Source organism: Crotalus tigris, unplaced genomic scaffold, assembly GCF_016545835.1.
Source record: "Crotalus tigris isolate CLP2741 ecotype Arizona unplaced genomic scaffold, ASM1654583v1 scf7180000022970.308977840:1548163, whole genome shotgun sequence".
In the NCBI taxonomy this organism is placed as follows: domain Eukaryota; kingdom Metazoa; phylum Chordata; class Lepidosauria; order Squamata; family Viperidae; genus Crotalus; species Crotalus tigris.
Window position 1 is genome coordinate 189,537 of NW_024099557.1, and position 15,692 is coordinate 205,228.

General features: G+C 47.7%; 2 protein-coding genes across 7 annotated transcripts in view; both read left to right on the top strand.

Moving 5' to 3' along the window:
- Nucleotides 1-5,163, top strand: part of LOC120297067 (scaffold attachment factor B1-like) — a 38,960-nt gene extending 33,797 nt beyond the window's left edge. For 3 of the 4 annotated variants that reach the window (XM_039319287.1, XM_039319289.1, XM_039319286.1), the window contains 3 exons: nt 2,542-2,654; nt 4,293-4,344; nt 5,035-5,163. In XM_039319287.1, coding sequence (XP_039175221.1) covers nt 2,542-2,654; nt 4,293-4,344; nt 5,035-5,149 — 280 coding nt within the window. In that variant the 3' untranslated portion in view covers nt 5,150-5,163. Of the gene's footprint in view, nt 1-2,541; nt 2,655-4,292; nt 4,375-5,034 lie in introns of all 4 variants that reach the window. The other variant, XM_039319288.1, reaches the window with a different exon arrangement.
- A 5,487-nt stretch (nt 5,164-10,650) lies between these two features.
- Nucleotides 10,651-15,692, top strand: part of LOC120297076 (disintegrin and metalloproteinase domain-containing protein 10-like) — a 34,390-nt gene continuing 29,348 nt past the window's right edge. For all 3 annotated transcript variants that reach the window (XM_039319308.1, XM_039319309.1, XM_039319310.1), the window contains exons 1-4: nt 10,651-10,991; nt 12,440-12,581; nt 12,682-12,800; nt 13,774-13,926. In XM_039319308.1, coding sequence (XP_039175242.1) covers nt 10,925-10,991; nt 12,440-12,581; nt 12,682-12,800; nt 13,774-13,926 — 481 coding nt within the window. In that variant the 5' untranslated portion in view covers nt 10,651-10,924. The remainder of the gene's footprint in view (nt 10,992-12,439; nt 12,582-12,681; nt 12,801-13,773; nt 13,927-15,692) is intronic.

Here is a 15,692-nt window from a genome sequence, read left to right on the forward strand (position 1 = left end):
GCAGCCCAGCGGCGCCATGGCGGCCACGCCCTCTCCCCGCGCCCTGCAGCATCAACTGTGTGCAATGGGGCGTGAGGGCAGAGTCTTGTCTACACTTGCCTGGCTGCCATGTCCTTGGCTGCGCTGCTCTGCATGGGCCACGCTCGGGGGCAACTCTCCTCCAGGGGGGCTGCTGGTGAAGAGGGGGTCGCGGGGGGAGGAGAGGGCTCCGAGTGCCGCCTCTGGCACGCGTGCCATAGGTTCGCCACCACTGTTCTAGGTTGCTTCTCTCCCTGATTAGTTTCCATCCGTTGCTTCTTGTCCTACCTTCAGGCGCTTTGGAGAATAGCTTGACACCCACCCCCTTCTTTGTGGCAGCCACAGCGGGACATAAATGCACAGGGCCTGGGGGAGAGTGGAGGAGACTTACCCCAGCGACTTACAACCTTCCCGGCCAGCTTCCCCATTGCCTTGCTGGGAATCCAAAAGGATAGTTAGCCAATGGCGATAGTGGGGCGCTTGGCAACCAGGCGTCAGTGAAACTAGATTGCCAAGCACCCAGGTAGGACCTACTAGGCCCAAACTCCAAGGACCCAGGCATAAGCACCATAGGCGTGAGTAAATGAATCAATGTATTCCTATGGGCATGTCTTGTCTGAAAAGGCCAGAAGCATTGTAAATCGCTATCACGTGACTGAAGAATACTGCAGCCGGGGATAAAAGGCGAGTTAGTTCCCAAGTGCCCAAAATGCCGTCACGTGACCGTAGAATTGTAGGCAGCCCTGGAAATTCCAAAACTGGTCATAAAGAGTTGTTTGAGGGTCCGTCGTAACTTCAAACCCTTGCTAAGCAAGTGGACATGAAGTAACACTTCCTCTAGCTCAGGGCTTTTCAACCAGTGGTACGGGTAACCCCTGTGGTACATTGGCACCTGGCAGGTGGTACGCGACCATCCTAGAAAAGTGGTAGCAGGGGAGGGGAATGAGCTGAACCGATGGCAGCACCGCACAAGACTGAGTGAGAGACAGCTGGAGCTGCAGGGCTGTCAGGGCTCAACGGAAGCGCCAGGATCAGTGCCGCTTTCCAGCTAATTGGCGCTTCGGGGCTGTCAGGACTCAGCGGAAGCACCAGGATCAGCGCCAGGCTCCAGCTGAGGCTCGTCGCTGATCCTGGCATTTCTGCTGAGCCCAGAAGAAGCGCCGATCAGCTGGAATGTTGCAGCATCTCCAGGGTCTTGTGATTTACATTCAGATGCTTGGCAACTGATTCATATTTATGACGGTCACAGTGTCCCAGGGTCATGTGAAGTGACCAAAACCTGCTGCAACCACCCGGCAGATGGGGGGAATAAACACCAAATACCAACCCCCCCACCCCATCCCCGCTGCCAATTCCCAACAGAAATGCTCACAACAATGAAAACAGGAGGAAGAGCGCTGCTGGGTGGGCAGGCAGGTGTCTTGCTTGGCTGTGGCTTGGGGGGCACTTTTTTCAGTGCCATTGTAACTTCGAACAGTCATTAAGCGAACTGTTGTAAGTCGAGGACTGCCTTATCACTTTTTTTTTTGTTATCAAGTTTTTGACACCTTGCTAGGCGACTGGTGGTACTCGGATATTGCCATATCCTAAAAGTGGTACAATGGGTGAAAAGGTTGAAAAGCCCTGATCTAGCTAGTTGGTTTATTTATTAATCCAATTTCTGTGCCACCCAGCGTATTTCCTTCACTCTGGGCGAGTTTGCAAATGAAACAGTAAAGTCACATAAAGGCCGTAATTCAAAACAAAACCAAGTTAAAACAGAGGTTAAAAAGAACGTTTGCTGAGTTAAAAGTCCAAGGAAATGCCTTTAACCCACCAACCTCTCCAGAGATGGCATAACACACTTAGATGCTCCCTTCCCCCCCCCCCCGCCGGTTGGGAGAACCAGATCTTAACCAGAAGGCAAGAGTCAGTACTGGCTTCACCATGGGCTAATACCGGGGTCTTCAAACGAGGCCTTTTTATGACTTGTGGACTTCAACTCCCAGAATTTCTCCTGGTTGAAGAATTCTGGGAGTTGAAGTTTACAAGTCATAAAAGGGCCCAGTTTGAAGACCCCTGGGCTTAATAAATCATGGGAACTTCAGAGATTTCAACTCAAATTAACCTCTCTGGACAGCCTTCTTAAAAAAAAAAACACTTTTTTTTTTACATTGGTAAACTCAGAATGGTGCAGAGAAGATGGCTGTTTCTTTAGCGTTTAGCAATCCTAACAGTGGAAAAAAAGCTTGGCCCATCCAAACAAAATGTTTTGATAACAGTAACATTAGCTGATATAAATGTCCCGTGGGATTCCTATTGGGCTACCAGTACGGTTCATACGAGCAGACAAAGCACTATGACTCTTAACCAGTGTCTTTTTTTAGAAAAGTATTTTTAAAACCCGTTAAAACATTTTATGAGCTTTCCTTTCTGTGGGTAGTTTTTATGACCTCGTGCACCTGAGAACTTTCAGGATTATATCTGTTTTTTTTGGGGGGGGGAAACTACCGCTGGATCCATGACAATCTCCTTGCCTTTCAGAGATGGACGTGAATGGGGGGATCACGTTAGAAAATTTGAAGGCCACCCCGATCGCTCCTGGCCAGGCAACGATGATGGGGGCCCACCAGGACGTGATCATGAGCGATGGCGAGGTAATTTATTTTTTCCCTTCACAATGATAGTTTTCCTTTGTTGTTGTTGTTTGTATAGATTTTATTAGTTTTTATGGGGTTAGGAATAAGGTGGGGTCAGGGTTGGGATTTAGGTTAGGGTTAGGATTAAGATTACGGTTGGGGTTGGGGTTTTTCCAAATAACATTCTCAATATTTAGCAAACCGCATAAAGTCTGGGACTGGGTTCATGTGTTTAACAAACAGTAATAGATAATAGTTAATTATCATAAACAATATGTTAATTAAACACTCAGTAGCCCTCTTCTTGCTAATATATATTCAAAATTACATATCACATTCCTTTCTCTCTAATTCGTCTTTCTAGCCCAATAGTTTTCCTTTGTTAAAGCTCCAGTTGTTTAAGCATTGGGGGTAAGTTGTAGGCAAGGTTGGGCCTTCAGGTCTAACTTAAGATCCTATCCTGTGTGGAACAGAAAAGCCAGGGAAAGAAATGTCTATATCTATCTATCTATCTGTCGGTATGTATGTATGATAGATAGATAGATAGATAGATAGATAGATAGATAGATAGATAGATAGATAGATAGATAGATAGATAGATAGATAGATAGATAGATGATAGATAACATCATCAGTGCTGGAAGGCAGTGTGGGATTTGCTGTCTGTTTATGTAAAGCAGACATGACAAACACAAGGCCCGGGGGCCAGATGCGGCCCGCAAAGCGGTTTCATGTGGCCCGCGAAGCCATCCTGAAAACAGTGAGGGAACAGCCCCTGCTGCCTTGGCCCTAGTCCAGGCCGGACGGGAGCCAATGTACAATTTTGTGGTGGCCATCTATTCTGAAACGCTTTCAGTCTTAGCCCCACAAGGCCGTCCAGAAACAGCGAGGAACCAGCCCCTGCCGCATTGTCCCCGGCCCCTGGGTGCATGCCGGGGAGGTGTCACCCTTTGTGAGGAATGAAGAAATGGACCATGCCTTGGTGCTTGCCCCGGTCCCACCCCCTTCTGCCAGAGACCCTCAGATCTGTCCCACTTCTGCACAGGCCCCCACAAGCCTCCTTGATGCGAACGATGTAGAGCTGGCCATGCCCATCCAATAGGCCACACCCACTCTATCCACGCCCATCCAGTAGGCCACACACCCCCCTGGCCACCCACCCCCCCTGAGGGCAACTGTAATGCTGATGTGGCCCTCAGTGAAATTGAGTTTGACACCCCTGTTATAAGACTTGCCACTATCAACTCAGACAAAGAGTCCAATAATAAGCAGCAACCTAATTAAGGAACTTACCAAGAAGAAAACAACACCGACAAGGCAAAGCCCTATATATATAAACAGAAACCAAACCCCACTGCCTTCTGGTGCTGATGATGTTACCTGGTAAGGTCATGAAACACAGCCAAGCCCAGAGGGCCCCCACCTTCCTCTTCCTCTCCGCAAATCTCACCCCCCCTACTAGCACTGACAATGTTACCTAGTTGGGTCATGAAATGTCTGCAGAAAAAACCAACCCATCTCGGAGAGCACCGAAGACCTCACAGTTTCAGGACTGCTCTCCTCCCAAGAGTTCCTTTTCATGTCCTGTGGGGAGGAAAGGTGACCATTTCAGAGCAGTTCAGGCCTGCATGTGTGAATTACTCCCCTCTTTCCTAGGTGGGGGCAGGGAACGGCGTGGCCACGTAATGCCGCGAGGTGGAATGTCTGGGTAAGAAGCCTTCAGCCTTCTGAATTCAGAGTAAGGTTAACCTTTTCTCATTATGCATTTGACCTCATAGCAAACCTAGATGCTGTTTATGCAGCTCTTGTTTCCCCCTCTGCTTCCCAAACTGCCACTTCCTCTCCCAGTACTGCGTTTGGAGGGAGGGGGGGGGTTGTGTTGCATTATCTAGCAGCTCTCTCTTAAGAGGATCCAGTGGGACCCGTTTCTGGGTTTTAGATGCATGTTTTCCCCCTCCAATTCAACCTTTCGGCTCCTGGATTACTTTCATTTTATCCTTGCCTTTCCTTGACGGGAAGGGAAAGACTGCCTAACCCAGCATTTCTCAACTTCGGAACCAAATGATGTTCATCTCCCAGAATTCCCCAAGCAAGGATGCTAGCTAGGGAATTCTGGGACGTTGAAGTCACGCACGCCAGCTGGGGAATTCTGGGAGTTCACACATCCTTCCTGGGAATTAAAAGTCCACGTCTCCTGGCTGTGAAGGTGGCCAAGGTTGGGAAACTCTGGCGCAGGAAAGTCCGCCTGATCTAAACAACGCAGCGCGGCAACCGGGGCAATTCCTTTTAAAAGAGGAAGGAGCGTGGAGCGCAGCTGGGGATGGGAGCAGGGCGCCTTGCCTTCCGTCTGTCCTCCCTTCCTCATGGTGGTCTCCCCCTCCCTCTTTCTCTCTTCCAGGCAAGGAGGATTCATCCCAGGCGGCCCGCAGGAACAGACTGTCCAGGGAGAGGGCTTTGCAGGACAAGAGAGGGCGAACCGGCCCAACGACCCCCGGTTCAGCCATCAGTATTGAATGTTTTTATTGTTTTTAACTGTACAAATGGCAACCAAGACTAGGGACGAAGATGCTCGACACTACGACTCAGTGTGTGCCACTGAATGTGACCTTTAAGTTAACCTTCATCGTTTCACTTCCTTAAGCTCAGTATGTGAAGCCATTCATAATTTTTTTTGGGGGGGGGGGGTAATGTGTTTCTGTAGGTGCTGCCGCACACGCTCATCCTTTCAAAGCAAACGTGTTTCTTTTACGAGGCATTCCATTTTCTATAAATAAAAGGGGGGAAAAAAGTACAATGTTACAATTACTCGGATACTGGCTCTGAGGGGGTCTTTGAGAAGCGGTCTGCCCTAAATTGCAGGCTAACTCTGCCAACAGTCAGGAGTTCCAGCCTGACTGTGTCAAGGTTGACTCAGCCTTCCATTCTTCCAAGGTCAATAAATAGAGGACCTAGGTCAGGGGTAGTTAACCTTGGCTCTTTTATGACTTGTGGACTTCAACTCCCAGAATTCCTGAGCCAGCATGGCTCAGCTTGGAATCCTCTCCCTTTCCCCTCAGCATGGCTGGCTCAGGAATTCTGGGAGTTGAAGTCCACAAGTCATAAAAGGGCCAAGGTTGCCTACCCTTGACCTAGATTATTGGGGAGGCAACAGGCTGACTCTGTAAACCGCTTGGAGAGGAATATAAAGCACTGTGAAGCGGTATATAAGTTTAAGTGCTATTGCTACCAGCATGGCTATCTGTCACCTATATATATCATCTATCTATGGTCTATCTACAATATCTATCATTGTCTGTCTGTCTTTATCGTCTATCTACAATATCTATCATTGTCTATCTACTGTCTACAATATCTATCATTGTCTGTCTCTGTCTTTATCTATCTTTCTATCTCAAGAGCCCTGGTGGCGCAGTGCTTAGAATGCAGTATCGCAGGCTGACTACTCCCTGTCAGCCGTTCAATCCTGACTGGCTGAAGGTTGATTCAGCTTCCCATCCTTTCGAGGTCAGTAAAATGAGGACCCCAGATTGTTGGGGGTGATATGCTTAGAGAGAGCTGTAAAGCACTGTGAAGCGGTATATAAGTCTAAGGCAGTGGTTCTCAACCTTTTTAATGCCGCGATCCCCAACCGGTCATAAGTCGAGGACTACTCCACCGGTCGTAAGTCGAGGACTACTCAACTGGTGCAGCACCGTTTGCAGAATGGGACTTTTGGCAGGCTCAGCAGGGCAGAGACAGCCTGGACAATTCCTATTGGCTTTTGAAAGCCAATAGAATTAGACTCTATTCAAGAAAGTCTATTCTATTGGCTTTCAAAAGCCAATAGAATAAAAGGGAGTAGCACAGCTAAGGAAAAGGGGGAAAAAATGGCGGACTGCATTGTTTGGCAACCCCCGTGAAATGGTCGTTCGACCCCAAATTGGGTCCCGATCCACAGGTTGAGAACCACTGGTCTAAGGGCTATTGCTAACTATCATCTATCTGTCTGTCTATCTCTACAGTATCTATCATCCATCCATCCATCCCTACAGTTATCTCTCTATCCGTCCATCCATCTATCTATCCATCATCTTTCCATCTCAAGAGCCCTGGTGGCGCAGTGCTTAGAATGCAGTATTGCAGGCTGACTGCTCCCTGCCAACAGTCCAATCATGACTAGCTCAAGGTTGACTCAGCCTCCCGTCCTTCTGAGGTCGGTAAAATGAGGACCCCAAATTGTTGGGGGCGATATACTTAAGAGACGGCTGTAAAGCACTGTGAAGCGGTATATCAGTCTAAGTGCTGTTGCTGTTTGTGTAGAACAGGGATGTCCAATCTTGGCCACCTTAAGACCTGTGGACTTTAATTCCCAGAATCCCCTAGCCAGCCATGGGAGTTGAAGTCCACAAATCTTAAAAGTAGCCAGGATTGGATACCCCTGGTGTGTCATTACTGAGGTAGTTTTGGAGTCCACGCTTCTGTATTGTTTAAGCCAGTGTTAGGCAACCTTGGCCCTTTTATGACTCGTGGACTTCAACTGCCAGAATTCCTGAGCCAGCCATGCTGAGGGGACAGGGAGAGGTTTCCAAGCTGAGCCATGCTGGCTCAGGAATTCTGGGAGTTGAAGTCCACCAGTCATAAAAGAGCCAAGGTTGCCTACCCCTGGCATAAGCCAACCTACTAACACAGGGACAGGCTTAAGTGATGAAGCTTGAATGCAAAGATTGCTTGCTTTGCAGGTTGAGCCAAATTTGTGCTCCTCACGTCCCTCGTGTTCTATGAGTCAATCGTTCATTTTGCCCTTCTCTATGCAGCCGAATGGAGCTCTTTCAGCTGAAGGCACTAGGCCAGTGATGGCAAAACTTTTAGAGACCGAGTGTCCAAAAAGTGGCCCTGCCTCTGCCCCACCCCCTGCCCTGCCCCGCTCTGCCCCCCTATTCCCCGCCCCACCTGCCCACAGGACCACTCACGGCCTCCAGGGCCCGCCGCAGATCACCCAGTCAGCGCAGCAGCACTATGGCGGCCACACCCTCTGCGCCCTGCAGCATCAACTGCATGATGGGCTGTGAGGGCAGAGTCTTGTCAACGCTGCCTGGTTGCGATGTCCTTGGCTGCGCTGCTTTGTGTGGGCCACGCTCAGGGGTGACTCCTTAAGGGAGGCTGCTGGAGAGGAGGGGGTCACGGGGGGAGGCAAGGGTGGGGCAACAGCACGTGTGCCCACAGAGGGCTCCGAGTGCCACCTCTGGCACCCGTGCCCTAAGTTCGCCACCACTGCGCTAGGCCAACGATGGCAAGAGTCAAAAATTTAGAAAATGCCTAACTTCATTCCACTGACATGTCTCGCACACATAAAAAAACGATCTTAAAAACATTCTCACAAATGAAGACAAATCTACGTGTCCCCGGATAACGTTACAGGATCCAATCCTGGTTGGTCCCCAGGACCAGAGATTTAGTCTTCCAAGCTTTTTGGACTCGTACTGGAGCCCATCCTCAGGAACTTCTCTCTAGCAGAGCACATGCTTTCACGTTTTCCCTCTGGCATTTATATGGTGCCTGTTACGTGTAGCTTTTTAGTTGTTGATTGGGGTGTTGATTACTGTCGTGGTTCCCTTTGATGGATCCAACAAAGTATAAGCATAGCTAAGAAAATCCAATCATTGAGCAAATTATATGGGCACAGATGAAAGGAAAAACCAAATGTACAGGTATAGTATAGGGGGTACCTTGCTCAATAGTAGTAACTGTGAGAGGGATCTCGGAGACCTAGTGGACGATCCCTTAGATAGGAGCCAGCCGTGTGCTGCAGCTGCCAAAAAGGCCAACACAGTGCTAGGCTGCATTAACAGGGATAGAATCAAGATCACGTGAAGTGTTAATACCACTTTACAATGCCTTGGTAAGGCCACACTTGGAATCCTGCATCCAGTTTTGGTCATCACGATGTAAAAAAGATGCTGAGACTCTAGAAAGAGTGCAGAGAAGAGCAACAAAGATGATCAGGGGACTGGAGGCTAAAACATATAAGGAACAGTTGCTGGAATTGGGGATGTCTAGTTTAATGAAGAGACGGACCAGGGGGGACAGGATAGCAGTCTTCCAGTATCTCGGGCTGCCCCAAAGAAGAGGGAATCAAGCTATTCTTCAAAGCACCTGAGGGCAGGACAAGAAGCAACAAATGGAAACTAACCAAGGAGAGAAGCAACCTGGAACTAAGGAGAAACTTCCTGACAGTGAGAACAATTAACCAGTGGAACAACCTGCCTCCAGAAGCGGTGAATGCTCCAACACTGGAGGTTTCTAAGAAGAGACTGGACAGCCATTTGTCCGAAATGGTATATGGTTTCCTGCCTTGCAGGGGGTTGGACTAGATTACCTCCAGGGTCCCTTCCAACATTATTATTATTAAGACCACTGCACACTTTTCCCCTGGCCCAGCCCTGCCCTTGGGATCTCCTGTGTGCCATTTACCTTCAAGTGGGTGTTCTCTTTCTGTTGAGAGGCCCCTTCGCCTATCCAGGGGCTGCTATGGGTCACAAGAGGCCCTTGTTTGTGCCATGGCTTTCAAAGACTGCGGCCCTGAAAAACCACACAAGAAAACACTTGTTTGATTTTGGAGGCCACATGAGAGCACCCCGATGCTCACGGCCATCCACAGCCTCTGAAAATCCCACAAGACCTGCGCCTGTCTTCATACAGCATGCTAGGGCCCAATTATCCCATCTCTCCACACTGGCGGTCTTTCCTACCCCACCAGCCCGAGGACCGCCCTTAAACCTGTCATTTTGTGAGAGAATGGAGCCACTAAGTTAGTGGGTGCCAAATATCTAAACAGGCAAAGGAGAACACCCCACAATCAGAAAGAACAACAGGGCAGTCCTTGACTTAACAACCGTTTTGTTTAATGACTCTTCGAAGTTACAACTGCACTGAAAAAAGTGACTTAGGACTGTTTTTCACGTGGCCGTTGCAGCATCTGCGTGGTCCCGTGACCCGAATTCAGACACGTGCCAGCTGGTTCATATTTACGACGGTTGTAGTGTCCCGGGTTGTGCAGTCCCCTTTTGGGACTTCCGGACGAGCGAAGTCAATGGGGGAAGCCAGATTGACTTAACAGCAGGGTTACTCACTTAACAAGTGCAATGATTCGCTTAATAACAGAAGCAAAAAAAGTCATAAAATGGGGCAAAACTCACTTAACAAATGCTTCTCTTAGCAACGTACATTTTGGACTCGATTGTGGTCGTAAGTCGAGGACTACCTGTAAATATAATATGAAATGAAGAAGCAGATAATTTACCAGTTCATAATACCCCTAGTCCTCAGTTAGTAGCTACTCTGTTTAGTGATGATTCACTTAACAACAGTGTTGGAAAAAGTAGCTATATAACCAGTCCTCAGACCTAATGGCCGGACCGGCGTACCAGTCGCATAATCACCACAGGCGAGCTTCACAGCCGGCTTCCAACAAGCGACGCCAAAGGAAAGGGTACCACCAGGTGCTCCACCAGGTAAGGAAGACTTAAGCCACAAGAGGGGCCTGGCTGGCACAATCTGAGCTATAGGGACTTTTGGTGAACCTAGGAGGATTCGGAACATTCTTCACAAAATAATTAAAAATACGGTGTGCATTATGCCAACGTGTCTTTTAATTCGATGGCCTAGATCAAAGTCTCTCAAACTGAGCAAGATGCAGGGAAGAATGGATAAACAGACTTAAAATAAATAACGATTGTCCATAAACAGGCTTCGTTTAGCTTAAGGGGCACAAACACCAATAGTGGAAAAAAAGCTTATTAGTGCATAAATTTAAGTGAATAAACTTTCTTAAACACATTGCAAATCTTTGATAATAATAGGCAATGATTTATACCAGGAGCGTCCAACTCGGCAGCTGGAAGACCTGCGGACTTCATCTCCCAGAATTCTCCAGCCAGCACGGCTGGCTGGAGAATTCTGGGAGATGAAGTCCGCAGGTCTTCAAGCTGCCAAGATTGGATTCTCCTGATTTATGCAGTAGTTTCATTGGCCCAGACTTTGCAAAAGTCTTCCTCCTCCTGCATCTGAAACAAATTGTCCAGCTTATGTGAAAAATGCATTGTTGGAGGAATAGTAATATAACCTACTGTATGTGGGCAGGGATATACAGCAGCTGGGCCCGTCGGCGTCCAACGAGTCAGCCACAATTAGCGTCAAACAAGCCTGTGCAAGATCCCTCTAGGTATTCTGGTTTATTTTTGCCTTTAGCCACGAAGCTCTGAATCGGTCAGATTTTGACTTGCAGGAGAGGGGAAAAAGCTTCAGAGTCCATGATTTTTTTCTGGTACTTCAATTTACCTTTCTGGAACCTGCTTCTTTCCCAAATGACTTGTTCAGGTAGGGGTTTTTTTTATATTTTCTTTGGCAAAGAGACAGCTTCCTTTGATCTCTGCAAAATTCGCTCTGATGATTTGGGGCCCGAGACCAAGTTACGTGCTGATTCGTGTTAGGAGCTGCCCAGGACTTTTAGAAATTGTGTTCTTGTTGACCAAAATTTTGTTTCTAAGGATTTCTTTTAAGGTTATTTAGAAGATCTTGCCAAGATTCAGGAACTGTAAAATGGAGTTCCGTTGCGGGATTTCAAGGTTAAAATGAGGAATCTCAAAACTGTCGACCTTCCTTCAGATTTTTTTTTTTTTTCATGCTTCCGGCATTGCAGAGTGTGTGTGGTTAATTCTTATACATTTATAAATTCTTATAAAATCACCCCTCTGACTTTCAGGGCTAAGGTGGGTCTCCCACTTTCTAGCTTGGGGCTTTATCCACTAACTAACCAAAGTGGCTCTATATGAAATGTTTCAACGGGCTCTGTATGAAGTATGTGATATGGGTGACTCTCTAAATTGGAGGAAGGGAGAAAGAGACAAAGGGAGGAAGAGAAAAAAGAAGGGAAAGAGGGAAAGGGAGGGACGAAGAGAACTGGAGGAAGGAAGGAAGAAAGGAAAAGAAAAAGAAAAAAGATGAAAGCGACGGGAGAGAGGGAAGGAAAGAAACTAGAGGAAGGAAGGAAGGAAAGAAAGAAAGAAAGAAAGAAAGAAAGAAAGAAAGAAAGAAAGAAAGAAAGAAAGAAAGAAAGAAGAAAAAAGATGAAAGCGAAGGGAGAGAGGGAAGGAAGGAAACTAGAGGAAGGAAGGAAAGAAAGAGAAAAAGAAAGAAAGAAAGGAAAGAAAGAAAGAAATGAAATGAAAATAAGAGAGGGAGGAAAGGAAAGAAACTAGAGGAAGGGAGGGAGGGAAGGAGGGAAGAGAAAGAAAGAAAGAGAAGGATTAAAGCGAAGGGTGGGAGAGGGAAGGAAGGAAGAAAACTAGAGGAGGGAAGGAAGGAAGGAAAAATGAAAGCAAAGGGAGGAAAAGAGGGAAGGAAAGAAACTAGAGAGAGGGAGGGAGGGGGAGGAAGGAAACAAGGAAAGAAAGAAAGAAACTAGAGGAAGGGAAGGAGGGAGAAAGGAAGGAAGGAAGGAAAAATGAAAGCGAAGGGAGGGAAAGAGGGAAGGAAAGAAACTAGAGGGAGGGAGGGAGGAAGGAAGGAAAGATAGAAAAATGAAAGCAAAAGGGAGGCAGAAGGAAAGAAACTAGAGGGAGGGAGGGAGGGAGGGGGGAGGAAGGAAGGAAAGAGAAACTAGAGGGAGGGAGGGAGGAAGGAAGGAAGGAAGGAAGGAAGGAAGGAAGGAAGGAAAGATAGAAAAATGAAAGCGAAAGGGAGGCAGAAAGGGAGGGAAAGAAACTAGAGAAAGGAAGGAAGGAAGGAAGGGCCCTTCCAACCCTCTGCTTCTCTTACTGCCGAAGCAAGTGAAGCCAGCCCCGGCCGAGCGTTGGTCAAGTCTCCAGAGCGTCTTTCTTACGACCGAGCAGCTTTGGAGAAGATGCACCGGGAAGTGAGGCGAGGAGAGCGGAGATCCCTGTGGTTGGAATTCCGCGCATTGCAAAGGTTTGGTTGCTGCCGTATAGGATCCGTGGGCCTTAGTCATCTTGATAATAAATCATACAAGCCACTGTTTAATGGTGTGCTGTGATAAACCCTTTTTCAGGAGCTTCAGGTTGCATCTCTGGAGGGACATGAGTGTTTTTGTTGAGGATGTTGAGATTGTGATGAACGACACCTCCGAACCCGCCGATGTCTCTTTCGTTTATTCAGGCACCCTACAAGGTGAAGTCTTTTTGAGAAGAGATCCTGTCCTTTCTTCTCTCCCTTTATTATTCATTCACAGAATTTATATATCCATCACTCTCCTTTCCTCCCCTCTCCTCATCCATTTGCTCTCTTCCCTTCCCTTCCCTTCCCTTCCCCTCCTTTCTCTTTCCTTCCCTTTCCTTTCCCTCCTCTTTCCTTTCCTTTCCCTTCCTTTCCTTCTCTTTCCTTCCCTTCCCCTTCCCCTTCCTTTCTTTCCATTCCCTTCTCTTTCCTTCCCCTTCCTTTCCTTCCCTTTCCTTCCCCTCCCTTCTCTTTCCTTCCCCTTCCTTTCCTTCCCTTTCCTTCTCTTTCCTTCCCCTTCCCCTTCCTTTCTTTCCATTCCCTTCTCTTTCCTTCCCCTTCCTTTCCTTCCCTTTCCTTCCCCTCCCTTCTCTTTCCTTCCCCTTCCTTTCCTTCCCTTTCCTTCCCTTTCCTTTCCCTCCCTTCTTTTTCCTTCCCTTTCCTTCCCTTCCCTTCTCTTTCCTTTCCTTCCCTTCCGTCCCTCCTGCCTTCTGCCCTCCCCTCCACCTTCCTCTCCCCCTCACTCCCTTCCCCTTCCTTTCTTCCCTCCTTCCTTCCTTCCTTCCTTCCTCCCTCCCCTCCGTTCTCTTCCCTTTCCTTCCTTCCCTCCTCTCCCCCTGTCCCCTCCCCCTTCCCATGTTCATCCAATCCTTTCTAAATAAAGCTTCTACCAGGAGCCCTTAAAGAAGTATTGAAAATTTCCTTGCAAGCCTGCGTCGTTCTCACCTGGTCATGGAGTTTCCGTGTTGATTTAAACCCAATTTATGGGGTTGGGGATTTGCACAGCTGAGAGGGCTCAGGGCAGCTTCCCCTGCTGGAGAAACCCAGGTCATGTTTATGCAGGCTCCTGCAAAGCTGCACCCCTTTTCTGGCTTCCTGGGTGTGTGATGGTTCTGCTTCAGCTTTATCTGACTGGACTTTTGGACAGGAGACGCAGCTTCTTTCTGCCACGGCTCCATCATCCACGGTGTCTTTGAGGGATTCGTCCAGACCCAGAACGGTACCTATTACATTGAATCTGCTGCTGTGGTCAAAGGGGCCCCCGAGACCCATTCCCTGATCCACCACCAGAGAGACCTAGGTGAGAACATCAAACACTGCAAGCGTCAAGCCCCCCCCCCTGTTCCCTCCCAAAGGACCAGTTTCCTTCAGCAGGTCAAATGAGTTGACATTTCCTTTCCGACAGAAGAGAGGAACAGGAGCTGGAACACTTGCGCCAACTATGCTCCCCAGGGTTCAAGGCCTCCGAAAGTGGCCATTAAACTGTAATTTTAACAAGGCAGAAAGGGGAGCCTTGTGAAATCTTTAGCAAATAAAGACTTCAGTTGGGAGGGAGGGAGGGAGGGAGGGAGAGAGAGGGAGGAATGAAAAATGAGAACGAGAAGGAAGGAAGAAGGGAGGGAGGAAAGGAAGGAAGGAAGGAAGGAAGGAAGGAAGGAAGGAAGGAAAAATGAAAGTGAAAGTGAAAGGGAGGGAGAGAGGAATGAAGGAAGAAACTAGAGGAAGGAAGGAAGGAAAAATGAAAGTGAAAGAGGAAAGAAGGAAGAAACTAAAGGAAGGAAGGATGGAAGAAAGGAAGGAAAAATGAAAGTGAAGGGAAGGAGAGAGGAAAGAAGGAAGAAACTAGAGGAATGAAGGAAAGGAAGGAAAAATGAGTGAAAGAGAGGAAAGAAGGAAGAAACTAGAGGAAGGATAGAAGGAAGGAAGGAAGGAAGGAAGGAAGGAAGGAAGGAAGGAAGGAAGGAAGGAAAAATGAAAGTGAAGGGAAGGAGAGAGGAAAGAAGGAAGAAACTAGAGGAATGAAGGAAAGGAAGGAAAAATGAGTGAAAGAGAGGAAAGAAGGAAGAAACTAGAGGAAGGATAGAAGGAAGGAAGGAAGGAAGGAAGAAAGGAAGGAAAAATGAAAGTGAAGGAAAGGAGGAAAGAAGGAAGAAACTAGAGGAAGGAAGGAAGGAAGGAAAAATGAAAGTGAAGGGAAGGAGAGGAAAGAAGGAAGAAACTAGAGGAAGGAAGGAAGGAAGGAAGGAAGGAAGGAAGGAAGGAAGGAAAAATGAGTGAAGGGAGGGAGAGGAAAGAAGGAAGAAACTAGAGGAAGGAAGGAAGGAAAGAAAAATGACGGTGAAGGGAGGGATAGAGGAAAGAAGGAAGAAACTAGAGGAAGGAAGGAAGGAAGGAAGGAAGGAAGGAAGGAAGGAAGGAAGGAAAAATGAAAGTGAAGGGAAGGAGAGAGGAAAGAAGGAAGAAACTAGAGGAAGGAAGGAAGGAAGGAAGGAAGGAAGGAAGGAAGGAAGGAAGGAAGGAAGGAAGGAAGGAAGGAAGGAAGGAAGGAAGGAAAAATAATGGTGAAGGGAGGGATAGAGGAAAGAAGGAAGAAACTAGAGGAAGGAAGGAAGGAAGGAAGGAAGGAAGGAAGGAAGGAAGGAAGGAAGGAAGGAAAAATGAAAGTAAAGGGAGGGAGAGAGGAAAGTAGGAAGAAACTAGAGGAAGGAAGGAAGGAAGGAAGTGTCATGGAAAAACCCAATGAAAAAGACAAGAGACAGCAACACAAAACAATCATTCTTACTTTAAGATTTAGAGGTTCGTTTCAGCAATAATCTGGAACACACACAGAAACATCACTTACGTTAAAAATCCATTGCAATGCGGTCCAGTGACACAGCAGGTCTAGCAAGGACAGCTATAGGACAATGGCAAATCAATCAGGTCCAGTCCCAACTTTTTATACCCTTTCTTACCCTAAGACCGTAGACAGATGATCAGCAAACTTACACTTTAGGCCAGACATGTCAAACACAAGGCCCGGGGGCCAGATGCGGCCCGCGAAGTGTTTTCATGTGGTCCGCGAAG